A 16,846-nucleotide genomic window follows, 5' to 3' on the forward strand; every position below is an offset into this window, starting at 1 on the left:
AAAAAAAGAGGAAAAAGGCCATATACTTTCAGAAAACTGAAAGAAAAGACGCTTCTGGCTGCATATGAAGAAAGGCTTTGAGGGGCCAGAGTAGAAGCCAAGTGGTATTTTTAAGAAATGAGGTAGAGCTGCATAAACCACCATGAATAAACACTCGATATATTATAAATATCAATAGGTTCTTAGCCATAAAAGCCAGATGCTGCACAGTATTATAGAAGAGAAAATGAGGATTATGTACTGACTGAATACATTAAGAAAAATACACAATAAATGGTTACGAATTGTTACGTTGGGGGAGTGAAGTGGAGGTCTAGATGGAGAGGAAGATTTACTTTATTTTTCAAAAATCCTAGTTTGTACAGAAATAAGAACCACAGAACCCAACAATTTGTACAATAAGGACTGCCCACATAACACAATCATTTGATGGGATTCTTCAAGTAGTTATTAAATCCCATGCATTTTGAGGAGGAGAGGCCCAGAGGCCTGGTATGTGCAACGCCCAGCACATACCAGGACCCACCCTTGGATTATGAGTTTTGAAGGCAGGGGCTGTGTCATTCATCTCTATATCTTGGGCACCACATTCAATATCTGACAATAACAGACCCTTGATTATTGATTGAACGCATAATCGAAAACAACCTATTCACCTATTTCTCAACTACAGAATAACACTAACTCAAAAGTTAATCATAGATTCAGTTGCTCAGTGCACATACTGGACAACTGTCAGTCAGCAAGATTGACTGTAATTCTAACTGTAAAAACCTTACAGCTCCTACACAAATGCTACAAAACACCACTATGTAAAGACTTAAAAGAATTTTGATTTTTTTGTTTTGTTTTGTTTTTGTTTTGGTTTGGTTTTTCGTGGGGTTTTTTAACAAGAGAAAAACAAGTTTATTAACATGTACCCATATACCTCATATACACATGGGAGACACCCGGAAAAGGACTGACTCTAGGAAGGAATTTTGATTTTTAGACCTGGATTCTAGGAAAGCAAAATATTTATTAAAATAAAAAAACAAAAAATGTGATCAGTCCCAAGGCCATAAGGACGAGTGGCAGAGAATTAAAATTTCGCTAGGGTTGGTTAGTTAATTTCCAAATTTAGGGTTTGCATTTGCCTCAGAATATGTATAAAACATCACAGCTATTTGAATGATCCTTTCAGGGTAGTTACAGATCAATTGTCTTGATGGTTTTGATAAATGTGTATGGCCTGTTCAATTCCTGCTTCTCATTACTGATTGGGGGCCAAATAATAACTCTAATGGGGCAAATTTCTAAGAAACTTTCATTATCAGGGTAAACACTGGGCACAGCAGGTAGCCATGGAACCACTAAAATGGTATAACTTTACATGTATAATAAATCCCGCTGAGGTCTCAGAGCCTTTAGAGATGGCTGATGAAAATGTCATTTCATTTCCACATGCAGCACCCTTCACTGTTGAGGGCTCAGTTTTCAGGATGTGTAGGAACTCTAAGTGTGTATTTGTGAATGTCCCATATGTACTTTATGCTGAATTTCTCTTTTCCATGTGCACTAGGAAACATTCTGTGGTGTTTTGCAAGGGAACAGGCAAAAGGAAGTCTCTGCCTTATTACATTTGAGCTTCCTGGCAGAGTATGACACGACTTTGAGAATGGAGCCTATAATTCTAGAGCTGGCAGGACGAACACAGCCCTTTCATTTAGTCCCTTGTTTTACGGGTGATGAAACCGTGCTCCAGAGATGCTCTTGCAGCTGCTCGGGAGGCAGAAGCCTCAAGGCCTGAAACTCAGGGTCCTGCTCTTGAGAGCAGCTTTCATTCTAGTTACCACATCCTGCACTTTCAATGGATTTAAGTCATGCTTATGCCAATTCTCATCGTAATGATTAAGACGATGCTGTCGCAGGTAAACCTGATTCTAAATCATCTCAAAACATTACATTACCTGAGGAGAAGAAACGAGACACAATTGCTATGAAAGGCAGAAGAATGGTCTCCCCGAGATGCACATGTCCTACTCCCCAGGATGTGTGACTATATTACCTTACATGGAAGAAGGGGTTTTGCCGACATGATTACACGGAGGATTCGGGGATGGAGAAATTATTCTGGATTACCCGGTTGGGCCCAATGTAATCACAAGTGCAAGAGAGACGCGTGGGAGTTGGAGGTGGGGGTGTGAGAACAGGAGCAGAGGTCAGCGTGGTTGCTGGCTCTGAAGACGGAGGAAGGGGCCGAGGCCAAGAGCTGTGGGCAGCCTCCAGAAGCTGGAGAGGGCGCAGGAGAAGACTCTCCCTTAGAGCCTCCATCCCGAAAGAAGACGGCCCCCCTGGCCCCCGTGAGACCCATTTTGGACTTCTGCCCTCTAGGACTGTACGGTGACAAGTTTGTGTTGTTGCTTTAAGCCATTAAATTTGTGGTACATTGTTACAGCTGCTCTAGGAAACCAGGTGGTCAGGGACAGGACCTGAGAAAGTGACTTTTTAGCTGATACCCGGATGCTGAGAAGCTGGCCAAAGAGAGCTCTAGGCATACGGAACAGCATAGGCAAAGGCCCTGTTCAAGGAAGAGAAAGCAGGACCCAGTGGCCTGAATCAGAAAGTAAGAAAGGGAGGCAGGCCAATGGGAGGCTCCTTTACTGCCTTTGATGTCTCAGTAGCCCTCCAGGCCATGTAGCTACGTGGGCCATGGTTCTCTCTTCTCTGTGTCCATCTGAGCTTTCCTGTTGAGATCTACCAGCCCGACCTTGTACCATCCAGGGACCTGCTTCTCGGTTACAGAAGCTCGCAGATGCTCGCAGGGTTAAAAACAGACCTCAGAGACTACAAGTCCAATGGCTCACACAGGACTGGAGGCCTCTTGTATCTTCGCTGTCTGCTTGCACTCCTGGTCTTGGATCCATTCATTTGATTCGGATCCAGTTCTCTAGGCACTGGCCACCGGCTCCAGCTACGTATCATCGAAAACTTCCTACGCATGTTACACTCCGGTCAAGGGCGGAAGCATCCAACACTGGAATCTGCAGACCCTCACTTGTGGTGACATTTATGTTAACGTTTATTTCATGGAGAGATGCAAATGAGACGATCCAATGGGAAGCACTCTTCTGGATGAACAGAGAGCCCAGGTGTGAACCAAGATGCGTGATGAGCCCCAGCACCCTCAGCTGCTCAGAGTGGTCCGTGCCCGCAGATGCATCATCTAAAAAGACAACTGCCAAAGATTCATCCTCCTTGGGAACAGCTCACAGTATAAGAGCTACAACAGTGTAGAAAGAAAGGGAAAGGGCAACGAGCATTTATTTAGTGCCTACTGCATAGCAGAAACATGCACATAGTTGCCTCCTTTAATCCTCACAGCAACCTTCCTATCACCGTTTTTCAAGTGACAAAGACAGGGTCCCAAGAGGTAATTTGTTTGTACAGCTCACATAGCCAGGATATGATGGAGCGAGGAGATGTAGCCAACTTTTATCCTTTTTATTTTTCCATCCTTGTGTATCTTCTGCTTATCCTATCATCACAGGAAGTAAAATTTAGATTTTTTTTTATATAAGTATAGGATTTTACTTCAGAACTTCCTGAAGGCATCCTGCGTGTCCCTGACTTCTTATCCATACTCTCTTACATATTTATCTTCACAATTAAGATTTAAAAGTTATAAGTAGATATTCTGCCCCAAGGTGCAAAATGTGTCCTTTCACAGAATCACCAAAGTTTAGAATGAAAATCGGTCCCATTTTATGGATAAGTACACTGAGGTTCAGCACCACGAAATGCAGCCAGCCAATGCGTACCAGAGCCAGGTCCTGCTGACCCAGCTCTGCCCCGCCACACTGGACGTTTCCTACACAGCTGTAATCTTAACACCCAACACCACATCACAGCCCTTAGCATTTTTACCACTGGAAACCCTTTCTTCCTCTTTCTTCAGCAAGAGAGTGCTTCTCACGCATCTTAAGCAAGGACAGCTGGTCTTAAGACCACGCTGTTTAGGAGTGTTTGGGAAGGCTGAGGGAGAGGCCTAACAATAATCATTATCTCCTCCCCCTCTCAAGCTCTGAGCCAAGAGCAAAGACACAGAGTAACAGGTAACAGCCCAAATAGCACCTTCGTTATTGGTAAAACTGAAGCTGGAGAACGTGGTCCATTTCACGGATAAGGTTTCCTAATACTGGCTTCCCCCCACGTCAGACACACTCTAAGAATCCGAGGAGCCCATCCAGCCATAGTCAGTGTGGGCCACCAATGAGGGGCCTGTTTTTGAAACACTGACAGCATGGAGAAGAAGAGGTAGAGACAGGCCAGCTCAGGAAGGAGACAGACAGACAGGTAGCGAGACAGACAGGGCTATGTATACGCACAGTATTCACTCCCTTTGAGATTCACACAGCAGATGAGCTGTGTTTATCTGATAAAGAGGCCCCAGGAGGGAGCTTTCATGGAAGGTCCACCTGCCATGACTAATTTAAGAAGGAAACACCTTTCAAAGTTGAATTCTTAGCAGTTTACAAAACAATGGAAAACTCAATTCCCTGACATTTCTCATTTTCATCTCAATCCTAGCAGATGCTTCATTTTAATGTATAAAATCTCAATTGTGACGTTTTCAAAATTCTGTTCTTTCACCTTTAGAGAACACGGAGCCCTAAGCAGCTCAAAACGTCTTTCAGGCTTTCTTTTATGCTCACTGGACTTTCCTCCAGGCAACTGATGGAACCTAATACATCCGAAGACACTTGAAGACAGAAACGCAAAGTGAATTTACATTTGGTGTGTTTTCTTATGTTTTCAACACAGAGACTCTATTTCGTGATACGACTCCAATGCTTCTCTGTTTAGCACATGTTTGGCTGTATTAGCAGCACTGAACTCTGGATGACATCTGCACATTCTATTTCAGCGAAAAGGCTGAGTTCAGACTCAGGAAGGAGTAGGGGCGGCACAATACAGTGAGCAAAAGTGCGACACTGAGACTTGGGAGGCAGGGTGACTCAGGTGATCCTGGGGCCTCACTGCCTCTTCTGTGAGTGGCATGGGGCTGGCTGGGCATGGTCAGCATCCTCTTCTTGGTAACTGAAAAATGTGAGGGTGAATGACAGCAGCTCCACAGCAAGAAATACTTACGGATTTCACAGTTTGCTCCCACCCAGCCATGTGGGCAGTGGCAGGTATAGCCATTGGGCTGGTCCAGGCAGGTACCGGCATGATGGCAAGGGTTACTGTCGCATTCATTGATGTCGATGTCACACTCTTCACCTAAGGAGATAAAGGAAAATAGCAGTGAGGCTGTCAGCTGCACATGCGGCTCTGTCACCCATCACTTCTTTGGCAAAGCAGGGATTCGACGCTGGGGTCATGATCTTCAGCAATAGAGCCCAATGTGCTGTTTGTATAAAGTGCAGAACTCTCCCAGAATGTCTGAACAAACCTTTTGAAGTTTATCACAAAAGCAAATGTGGGTGCCTAATTTTATTAAAGAAATCTATTTTATTTTGTATTTAGTCAGCTGAATCTTTTTACTTTTATTTCTAAAACTCCAGAAAGCCAAAAACTTGGAGTTTTTGGTGTGTTTTTTTTCTCCCCAGCCAAGTGTCTGAGTGTGCGAGTCTGGACATTTGACTATTTTCTGGATAGCTCTAAGGCACAGCTGTGTGCCTAGACTGAGTCAATTCGGAAAATTTACCCCATTTCCAGATCCCTGGGCATACTCCTGGAGGAACTAATCTGCCCAGGAATAGCATGGGGCCATAAGGAGAGACAGTTGTGAAGTCTGCGGTTAACCTAAATTGGACATAATTGTCCCTTGGAAATGGTGGCCTGAGAGAAACTCACATCCACGCCAGTCTGTCTTTTCCCCATAAAGAAAAATGTGACCTGGAACTCCTGACCCTGGCTAGACCCAGCATTTTGGGACATCCTTGCCCCCTCAGGGAGAGCCTGGTTTAAACTGGAACCTAAGCTGATGTCACTGTGGTCCAAATGCCAATTTACAGGAAATAGCTTGTTATTAGAGGTTACAGGAACAAAGCGGTCTTTATGTGACCTGAAAGCCATACCATGAGTCAATACCAAATGGGCATGTTGTGGAATTTAAAGGCATCTCGTCAAAGCTGAATAAAAGAGGATACAGTAATAGCTTGGTTTGCGAGCATAATTCATTCCAGAAGCAAACTACTCGTATTGCAAGACATTGCTCGTTTACCATGTTTAAATGTATTAGAAATGTTTGCTCATCTTGCGGAACACTCGCAAACCAAGGTTTTACTGTACCTCAAATTGAGGCAATCGCTCTGAAAAGTTTGAAAAATGAGGAAAAGAAACATTTGAAATATGCCTCCATTTGCTTAAATGTAAAAAAATGATGAAAAAAAAAGAAACAAACAAAAAAAAACCCTAGCACTGCTATAGTCCTATGACTATATATAGCTAAAGCAAAATCAAGTATTTTGTCCATTTTCAAATGGCATTGGTTCAGTACACTTGGGTAATTACTTCCAGGCTTACTTAATTAGCACTGAAGTGTTTTTTTACCTGCCACTGGTTTACCTCACATTTATAAAACCACCATATGACACTCACAGACCAATTTCGAGGAGGAATCTCACACTAAAATATTTCACGTCTGTTTCATTTCTCACTCCTTTCATACCTGGCATCTGACTCTTTCATTTTTAAAGTAAAACCTATCAAACAAAACCTTTGCTACTTCTGGGTCCCACTAGGTTAATTATAATTTACTAGTGTCTAAGTGGATTTGTATCCTGCAGTAAATATAGTCATTTACATCAATAGGAAAGACAGATCACCTCTTGCTAACCTATTCCAAGAGTTATCTTTCTATTAATGGGGCAATCACTCTGAGTGTGAGGGGCATAGGCTATAGACTATTACAAACGGTATTACGTGGTAGACTAGCTGAAGAGATCTATAAACAAGAAAGTACTGAGAAATGCTAAAAACATGAAATCAAAGGCCTTAACAAATATATACGTCAGTACTATTTTCCAACCATTTAGGAAGACAAGCTTAACTGAGGTATTTACTAAACAATAGCTTTCTTTAGCTGCCCATTGGAATACCGCCAATTCTGAAGTAAGATGCCCTATTGTCTCTGCAACAACAGCCAACAGAAACGGCCTGACTTCTCCCTACTTTCATAGTCTGGCCAAACTCAAAAGTCTACTCTGCTCCAGAAATCCAGGGTCAATGACAAACCTTTGTAATTTCTTCAACTATGGGCAGCCCCAGATTTGTGCATCCAGTCCTGCCCTGGCCCAGGGCTTCCCCAGGAAGGTAAATGCCAAATTCAGGGCCCAGAGCTACCCTAATGTGTGTATTGGTTCCTGGATCTCTAAGGGTCTCTAACATAGTCAAAAGAAGTCCAAGACTCCTAGATTTGTCTGTTCTTAGGACCCACTAGATGGGAAGGATTCGGTAGGAATAGAGAAAGGCAGGAGAAAATAAGATGAACTCTTTCTGTCGACATTTATCAAATAATCTAAAACCCAGAGAGAATCCCAAACCATCCTACTCTGCCTTCATCATCACAGTTTTATTAGAGCCATACTGGGAAGTAAACGACATTAGTTAATGCTGTAAACTCCAGGAGTCAGGGGTCCAAAGAGCTAGCAGCTATTTCCATAGCACATGTGCTCTGGGAGAACCCTGGAGTGAAGCACAGTTTTCAGATACCATTAGATTTACTCTAATGGCCTATTTTACAGACTAACACACCTACGCTTGTAGTTGAGTCAGTCTTCCCCCGGCTGGCTCTCAGTTTGATGCCTTCACTGTCATATGCTCGTGGTAGGAGTATGGAGTGATTCTGATGATAGAGTCGCTCAAGGAAAAATTCAACCAGAAGACTCCCCAAGGGGACTGCTCTTCTCTGCCTTACTGTGATCATGCTTTTCGCCATCGGTCTTGCAAGGTATTTGAAGATTATGAATTATGGAGACCAAGTTTGGGTTCATTTACATTTCCCCATATTAAGAATACTATATGTTTTTATGCATTTCAACACCCCACCATTCCAGCTCCAAGCAATGTGTATTCTAACTTATCTTACTAGAAAAATTCTTAGTATATTTTATCATCTTTTTTTACTCACGTTTGACTTAATAAATATTTATGCTTTTGGTGGCTTGAGCCAGATGACTTTTTCATTGACTTACTTTTTTTTTAAATTTGAGTTGGAGAAAAATCAATTACTTTTAAATTGCTGTTGTGCTTGAATAACATGTGTAAAGAGAATACAAAATGAAATTTCTACTTGACTAAGGCTGGAAATGAAGAGTCTGAACTTTAAATCTTTCACAATTGATTTTCAATCTACTACTTTCTAAGAGGCAATATGTACAGTGGGTATCAAATTTGGTAGTATTTATGCAAATTTGAAAGTGTACTGTTTAATTCTGTATGCTTTCCTCAGATAAATTAAAATGCAAAAGATCAAACCAAGTCATTGCTGCTAGTAAATCCTTGGTTTAACAGAGCCCACCCTGAATGATATCAATGAAAATCATTATAATCCTAATACCTAGTATTAAATACACAGGGTGCCAAAAATATGTATACACATTTTGAAAGGAAAACTGTATTAAAATTATAATACTCAATATATACCCATAACAAAAGATGAATACAAGTCACATTTGACTGCTTCAATTACAAGAGGTGCTCAAAGTGGTTACCATCAGCATCCAGACACTTCTGATGACAGCAAACTACTGCCTGAACAACGTTGACCAAAGTGTCCACTTGTATACATTTTTTTGGCACATCTGTTATATGCCTACTATGTTCCAGGCACTGGATTGTGTGCTTTAACTATGCCTTCATACTTGATAAGCATTTTATTCCAGATGAAATGAATCTTTAAAAAGTATTTGGAACTTCTTCTACCATGATGGAGTAAGTGGAGCCTGTCTTGCCCTCCCACTGTAAATAATTAGAAAAGTGGATGAAATATGTATGTTTAAAAAACATTTTTAAGACATTGGACAACAGGCAGAGCATGACCGTGATGGCTGAGAGAAGGGAAACAAAACAGCTGAGTACCACGATCATCCTGGCTTTCTGCCTGGAGCCAATTTAGAACACAATGGTTTCACTGAGCTGAGACTATCTGGATTTTGTAGAGGCCAGGAGAGCTGTAATTTGCAGGACAGGCTACTACAGAAGATAGAGCCACTCAGAAAAAGAGCACTGGGAATAAGCGGCTTCCTTTGAGTGTGTTAATGAATACTGTGCATGAGTAAATGAAACTTCACGGGCCTGTGAAACGAGATGAAAGGTGAGCAGTTCCCAAAAGTTATGGAGGACTGTGCGAGTGATTCAGACTCTCACAAATCAAAGTACAGCTATTTCATTGACCCCCCAGTGCATTCACCTTAGCAGTGGGGTATGACAATGCCCTGCGTGAAAGCTACTATATTCATTCCCCAAAACATAAAAATAAATCTTGTAAGTATCAGTCAGGTTGGCAAGTCACTTACCCATCACAGAAAAGCCAGCACTTTTAAAAGAAGACGATAAATCCAATCACTCAACAACTTAACCAACAATGACCAGCATCCACCAAAAATTATTATTAGATGTGCCAAGAAGTGGACACATGTAATCCATAACTGGAAGAAAAATCAGTTCAAAAGGCAGAGACCCAGAAGTAACAAATGATGATGAGTAAACAAAGAATTTGCTCAAAATATACAGGAAAACATGAGGAAAAGTGAGGGTAAAAATGGAAGATATAAAAAAGAACTGAATGGAACTTCTAGACATGAAAAATATATCAAATTAAAAACAAAACAATACAGTGGTATTAATAGATTAGATGCTGCAGAATAAAAGATTAATAAGCTTGAAAACAAAGCAATAGAAGCTAGACAAACTGAAGCTCAGGAAAAAAAATGCTTTTAAGCTCAACAGAAGCTCAGTGACCTGTTGTACAATTTTTAGTACTCTAACACAAGTGTAATACGAGTCCTGGGAAAGAGAGGAGAGACATAAAATAATATTTGGTGGAATAGTTGCTTAAATTTTTTCAAATTTGATAAAACTATAAGACCTCAGATCCAAAAAGTACAACAAACCCCAAGCAGGATAAACATCAACAAAATCACATTAAGGCATATCATAATCAACTTTCTAAAAAAGCCAGGAATAAAGGGAAAATTCTAAGAATGGCCAGAATGAGACTTTTACTTCCAAAAAGTTGGAGCAGAAATATGTTTCTTATTCCTCCCAGTAAGTACAAGCAAAAACCCTAGACATTATACAGAGGGTGCCAAAAAAAAATGTATACACATTTAAAGAAAGGAAAACTCTATTAAAATTGTAATACTCAATATATACCAATAATAGAAGATGAATACAAGTCACGTTTGATGTCTGCAATGACAAGAGGTGCTCAAAGCGGCTACCATCAGCGTCCAGACACTTCTGATTAGAGCAAACTTCTGCTCGAGCAATGTTGACCAAAGTGTCTATCTGTCTACATTTTTTTGGCACCCCCGGGATATAAAGCAAACAAGAGAAGATCTGAGAGATGACGAGGAGACGGATGGGCTAGGAACCTCAGAATGTGAGACACAACATGATGGCGAGCTCCCTCAGGCTTCTTTCAGCCTCATATATTCCAGACTAGGTGCTAGAGAAGCCAGCAACCAGAAATGCCACAAGGTGTGTGTGTGGGGGGGGGAGGGGCGGGGAGCCCCGACTACGTAACACACTTATAAATAATTATTTATAACTGTAACACACTTATAAATAATCCATGGATCAAAAAAAGAAAAAACCTAAAGGAATCTAAAAAACAACAATGAAAAAAAATATTGAATTCAATGAAAACGCAAACAGAACATAAAATGTGTGGGACACAGCCAAAGTCGTACAGAAGGGAGAATTTATAGCATTAAATGCATACATCAGAAATGAGGAAAAGTCTCAAATCAATCATCTAAGGTCCCATCTAGAGATCTTAGAGAAAAGAGCAAAATAAACCCAGACTGAAAAAGCTAGTCTCATCAGGTGGATGTGATATTGGGTTGAATATCTAATTACATGATAACGATTTGCCTAATTCTCTCCACTCAGTTGATTAGGGAGCTTTTAAGCACTTAATGGCTGGCCAAGGGCATGTTTTGCTAGCCCTCAGGTAAAAGGAAAGAGGATTTGGTTCCAAGGCAACAGTTCAAAGAGCAGGGACACCATTGTTCCCTACTCGGTGGTGGTATTTTATCAGCCTCTCTCTCCAACAGAATGCCAGTTCTCAGAATACAATAGGTTCTTTTTAAAGGGGGAAAAAAAGGTTCTAGGATGAAAAATATTTGGAAAATAAAACAAAGGCAAGTAAGATTCTTTCCTGGAAGACCTCTCAGAGCCTTCAGTATTCAGACCTCCCTCATGAACCCCCGCATGGCGTGCGTGTACCATATCCCAACTTTATTTGGCCACAGACACTTTTTCCAAGGAGCATCTCATGGGAGCAGCATTCTGTAAAACACATTAACAGCACAACTCTCCAAACAACTTTAGGAACCATGTATGGTCCATTGCAGTTTAAAAGATTACCAGACATGAAGAGAAACAGGCACTTGTTCTTTTCAAAGGCCAGTTGGTGTGATGTTTGAACCTATTTCAGTGGAAGAGTCCTACTGCATCCCTGTGATGGGGCTGAGTACCACACAGAAAGGCCTATGGTGGGGGATGGGAGAGGCGGGGCACAGAGGGGACTGGGAGGCGGCAGACAGAAGGGAGAAACATTACTGAGAAGAACCTGACCGGGGGTGTTCAGGAATCAAGCAGGTGGGGACGCAGTACAAAACTGGAAAGACTAACTGGGGCCATCCCGCTCAGGTCTAGACGATCACTTTAAGGGCCTTCACCTTTTTCTTAAAGACAAGAAAACGCCAATAGACAACTTTTAACTAGGGAGCAACAAGATTAGATTTCTATTTTATAAGGTCTCTACAGTGTATAGAACGTATTTGGGGTGAAGGGTAATAGGCGTGGGGAGACCAGTTGGGAGGGCTGCGCTAGTGCTGGCAGCAGGTGAAGGCAGCTTGGTGTTGGCTCTCAGAGCAGTGAGAAGGTCTGGGGGTTTTCAGGGCTCCTTGGCAGTTGCATGTAGGTGATGGGGAAGGAGAAGCAGCTACCAAAATTATTCCCAGTTTCTGTCCAGAGCAACTTGAGGTGGTAGTAATACCATTTAATGAGCTAACCAATATTTAAAAGAAGGAAAGGAGAAAAAAAATCTCTAAGTTTGAGGTGTCTTTGAGAGACATCCAAGGGTGAATGCTGAGTAGGCAGTTGGAGATTTGCTAAATATTCTGCAGAAGAGATTGCATTTTATTTCCCATAAGATACCAAGGTAAATGTCAAATGGATTAAACATTTGCATGTACAAAATTAACTCATACATGATTCGAATAATATAGAAGAATATTTATAAAATCTTGATGTGTAGGCTCTTTCTAGCATAAAACAAGAAAAAAAAACCAAAAGAAGATATCGTGATTTAATTATATAAATTTAAATATGATATATGGAAAACAAAACAAACACTTTATATACATCAAAAAGGCAAATGACAGTGGAAAAATATTTGCAACCTACGGCAGATAAAATGTGATAGACTTATTATAAAGAGCTATTTCAAATCAAGAATGAAGGTTAACACGAATGGTCTGGTAGAATAGCCAACAAAGAATATGACTGGGGAGTCCATAAAAGAAGAAACACAAATGACCAGAGCCATATTTAAAAAGGGGGACCGCAACCTCACTAGGAATCAAAGACCTACAAGTTAAAACAACACTTAAATGCATTTTTGGCCACCAGAATGACGACTGTCAGTACTTGTGTGAAAACTAGGCAACCATGCTCCCGGCCACTCTTGCTGGGAGTGAATATCGGTGCCTTGCTTTGTCCTGGACAGTAATATAGAAACATGGAAGTACGCTCCTGGACCCTGGGGTTTCATTCCTGGGAAATTAGCTCAAAGAAAAAATCAGAGAGGTACACAAAGATGTATATTCAAGAATATTCATTGAAATATTATTTATAATAGGGAAAAGTTCTCAGCTCCCCAAAAACTGAATTGATGATGGGTTAAAAAACAAAACAAACAAACCAACAAAAACCATGATTATTTCATATATTAGACTAAAGGGCAGCCAGTAAAAATGATAAAACAGAAGCATATTTCTTTGTGTGGAAACACATTTATGATACATATATTTATAAGTGAGAAGGTTAGTATATATATCATCTATATATGGTATGAGCAATGTGTTTGCTTTTATGTTCAAATATGTATGCATATTGTATCAAGATGTTACCAGTGGTTATCTCCTAACTCCTAGCATTACAATTTTAAGTGGTGGGTTTTTGTTTTCCTATAATACTATATTTTCCAATTTTTCTTCCAGGCTTTTTATTATTGGTGGGGTAAAAATATCTGAAAAAGAAAAAAACCACAGGATGCTTCCCCAATATTATTTTTGCATCCATTGATGAGTACAAATGTCTGTGTGTGTGTTTATAAACCAGTCAGTAAAACAAAACCATCTGCAAATGATTTTCTGAAGTGAACCCATTCCTCAGTCCAAGGAAAACCCAAAAGGAAAACACAGGATGTGACACAGATAAATACAAAGAAGATCAGAAGGTGCTTCTCCCACATCTTGAGTGTTGGCATCTTCCCCAGAAGCACAAATGGGACTCCCCAGGGATGGCCTGGGGACCCAGGCTCTGGGAAGTTGTCCCGGGCTGGGGAGGTGGCCACAGTGGATCAGCAAGGGAGAGGCGAGCCTGCAAGGTGCTCTCCAGCCAAGGACAGGCAGCTTGTCATCTGCTGCTAAGGGCTGCTCACAGGTCAACCTTTCCAACCTGTGAACCAGAGTGACCTGGTAGTTTTGTTGGCTGAGCAAAGCTCCAAACGCATAGGCGTATCCCGTGTTCATTATTTCAGGACTCCTGGGTTCTGCCAGCAAAGCAAGAATGGAATCCTTTCTGCCCCAGTGGTTCAGAGTTCCTTTACACATACCTAGAACATTTTGCATCTGGTTTTGGGAATTCACAAACTCCCTGAAGCCCACAGGGAGCGATTAAGAAGAAGCCCAGGTTAAGCAGGATCCCTTAGTCCTACAAGTGACCCTTCCCACTCAGAGCTCGCCAGGAGCCACCAGGGCTCCTTTCGAGCTGGTCCTGTCCTACCTGCTTTGCCCCAGTCCACGCCCTCTCCCCACACCAGTAGCATCTGCATCTTCACTACCAATCAAGCCGGAACCTGGAGCGTCTCCTGAGCTTCTCACCATCACCCTCTCTTTTCATTTTCTGAAACCCAGTCACTTTCATACAGAGGATGCATTTGATCTTCCCTTCCCCCCCTCTCCCATGAACACAAACCTTACACACCTGACTTTCATGTCTCACGTTTCAAAGCTATAGCCCTGAAAATGTACAGCAGCGCCAGTCTCAGCACGTCTGGTACGTACAAATGCTGGTTTCAGAAGAGCCTCATGTCATGACCAACAGTCCACTGTTTAAACACAGGCCTTCATCCCAGCGATGCCTACTTACATGGTGAAATAATGTATGTATAGAGGCTCCTAGGTTTTAACAGCTGCAACCTCAGGGATTTTGCAGTAAATGTGAACTCAGTTCCTGGATTACTTGCCTGCAAACCCTGGTGCGCAGACACAGGTGCCATTCAGGCCTTCGCTGTCGCAGGTGCCTCCGTTCAGACAGCTGACGTTAGCGCAGGGGTCCTTGTACGCCTCACAGTGTACCCCTGTGGAGAGAGAGACAAAGGGGTAGCTCGTTAAGAAATGTCCAGCTCCCATGGTCTTTGAAAGCGAAGTGTTTGAACAGCATGGAACGGTGTAGAAGCAGGAGAGAGAGAGAGAGAGAGAGAGAGAGAGAGAGGGAGAGAGAGAGAGATGGAGAGAGAGAGAGAGACGGAGAGAGAGAGAGACGGAGAGAGAGAGAACCCACATACCCACTCTTGACTTTAGACTGCTATAAAGAAACACTTTAGGAGAAAATAACAAATTCAATCCCTACAGGAAGTTTTTCATACTTTCTCTGGCCACATGTGCTAAAGCCTGGGGAACAAAAGTGAAAAGCCTGAAAGATCAAGTTTATCTGGGACAAATAACTTTCTAAGTCTCAAAAAAAAACAAAAAGAAAAAAAACCAGAAAATAGCCAGACGGCCTTCATAAATTACCAACATAATTGATAAGCAGCATCCAAAGATGAAGATTTGGACTCAGATACTTAAATGAGTCCCAATTCTACTTGGGAGACGTGAGGGAGAAAGAAGGGGGCCCCTTGGTACTTACGCTCCATTCTCAAAGACCTAATCAGCTCTCCATCTACTAAAGTTAACGTGCGTTGTGCACACACTATATTCCAGACCCGTGCGCTGTGCTTTACATCTAATCTGATCCTCACAATGACACCATGAGACAAATGCCCTTATTCTCCCATTTTACAGATGAGGAAACTGTGGACAGAATTCAGGGTCACAAGGCTGGTAGGGAGGAGCTGGCATCTGAAACCACAGGGCACTTGGAATCTGAGTGCTTGAGGAGTAGTTTGCTTAGAGTGAGCTCAGATTACCACGGAAATATAGAAAATCTGATGTAGCTCAGCACTTATATTTAACCAAAACGGGGCATTTAAAAGAATCTTCACCGTGAAAACAGTGTTTCCCCTTGGTATTTTTTTTTAAAGTGTGTGTGCATGTATGCATGCAAATGCCTAAAGTGGGACAGGCAGACAGGAAAATGGATGACTCTGACTTTCATATTATGGATTTCTATGTTGTTAGAATTTTTGTAAAATGAGTATTTATTATTTTATAATTTTATAAAAAACAAAAACAAACAAAAAGAACACCTGAAAATCCAGCACTTTTTGAAAAGTAGGATTTCTGTTGTTTCATTGGAGTGCCAAGATGGACGCGTGGCTTAATCTCTCTTCCATCCCTCACCCTTTGGAGAGGAAGATAAATTATATGATATTCTATATAAGAATATATATAAGGATATGCTCACCCTTCCCAACAGCCTCACGAACAATAGGCATAAAGCAAACAGTGACTGGAAGGGATTTACTTGATTCGCTCTTCTCTTCATTTCTTTGGTACAAAGGACTGCCACACCCAATGACTCATCATTTAATCACTGAAATTACTCTTGCTGGGATTTTTCTCTCATTTCTTTTTCAATGCCTTAAAAAGTAGGGCTCAAGACAGAGGGAAAAAATTGAAAGGGAAAACAGAAACAGAACTGCCCATCTGTATTCACACGAATGACTTACCTTGAGCCTGGGAATGCATTTTGGAATGGATGGCTTTTCGTTCCTTTTTATCCTTTGCCCCTCATATCCAACCCCTGAACAATATTTTGCCAGATGTTTTTCTGAAATGCTTTGCAGACCTTTGCCTTACTTTGCTCTCTGTAACCACCACCTGATCCCACGGACTCGTGGGTGCTGGGATCCGGCCCCTCCAAGCCATGTCCATGCTCCCCTGCCTGTCTCCTTGGCTCCATCGTCCTGACTTTCATGGTCCTTAACAAACCCAGGATTCATGGTAATATACCAGCTCACACTAATTTAAAGATGAAATTACTTATTAGCATGAAACTGGTCACTCCTCTTCACTTAGGTGTCTGTGGCTTCCTGGCCCAGGAGTCTCTGTTCTATTTCCCGCTGATTCCCAAGTAGCACAGGCTCAACTGAAAGAATAAAATGCAAAACAGCCAGGCCCGCCAAGTGGCGCGTTGGTTAGGAGTTGGCTTGGGACGCCAGCTCTGAGCAGCAGGGCCC

General features: G+C 41.8%; 1 protein-coding gene across 1 annotated transcript in view; it reads right to left on the reverse strand.

The window, feature by feature from the left end:
• The window catches only part of DNER (delta/notch like EGF repeat containing), a 293,762-nt gene that overhangs the window by 11,392 nt on the left and 265,524 nt on the right, over positions 1-16,846 (reverse strand). Inside the window, exons 10-11 of the mRNA XM_019657048.1 lie at positions 14,690-14,803; positions 5,131-5,262 (exon numbers count right to left, since the gene is read on the reverse strand). Of these exons, the coding sequence (XP_019512593.1) occupies positions 5,131-5,262; positions 14,690-14,803 (246 nt within the window). The remainder of the gene's footprint in view (positions 1-5,130; positions 5,263-14,689; positions 14,804-16,846) is intronic.

Source organism: Hipposideros armiger, unplaced genomic scaffold, assembly GCF_001890085.2.
Source record: "Hipposideros armiger isolate ML-2016 unplaced genomic scaffold, ASM189008v1 scaffold_273, whole genome shotgun sequence".
NCBI lineage: Eukaryota > Metazoa > Chordata > Mammalia > Chiroptera > Hipposideridae > Hipposideros > Hipposideros armiger.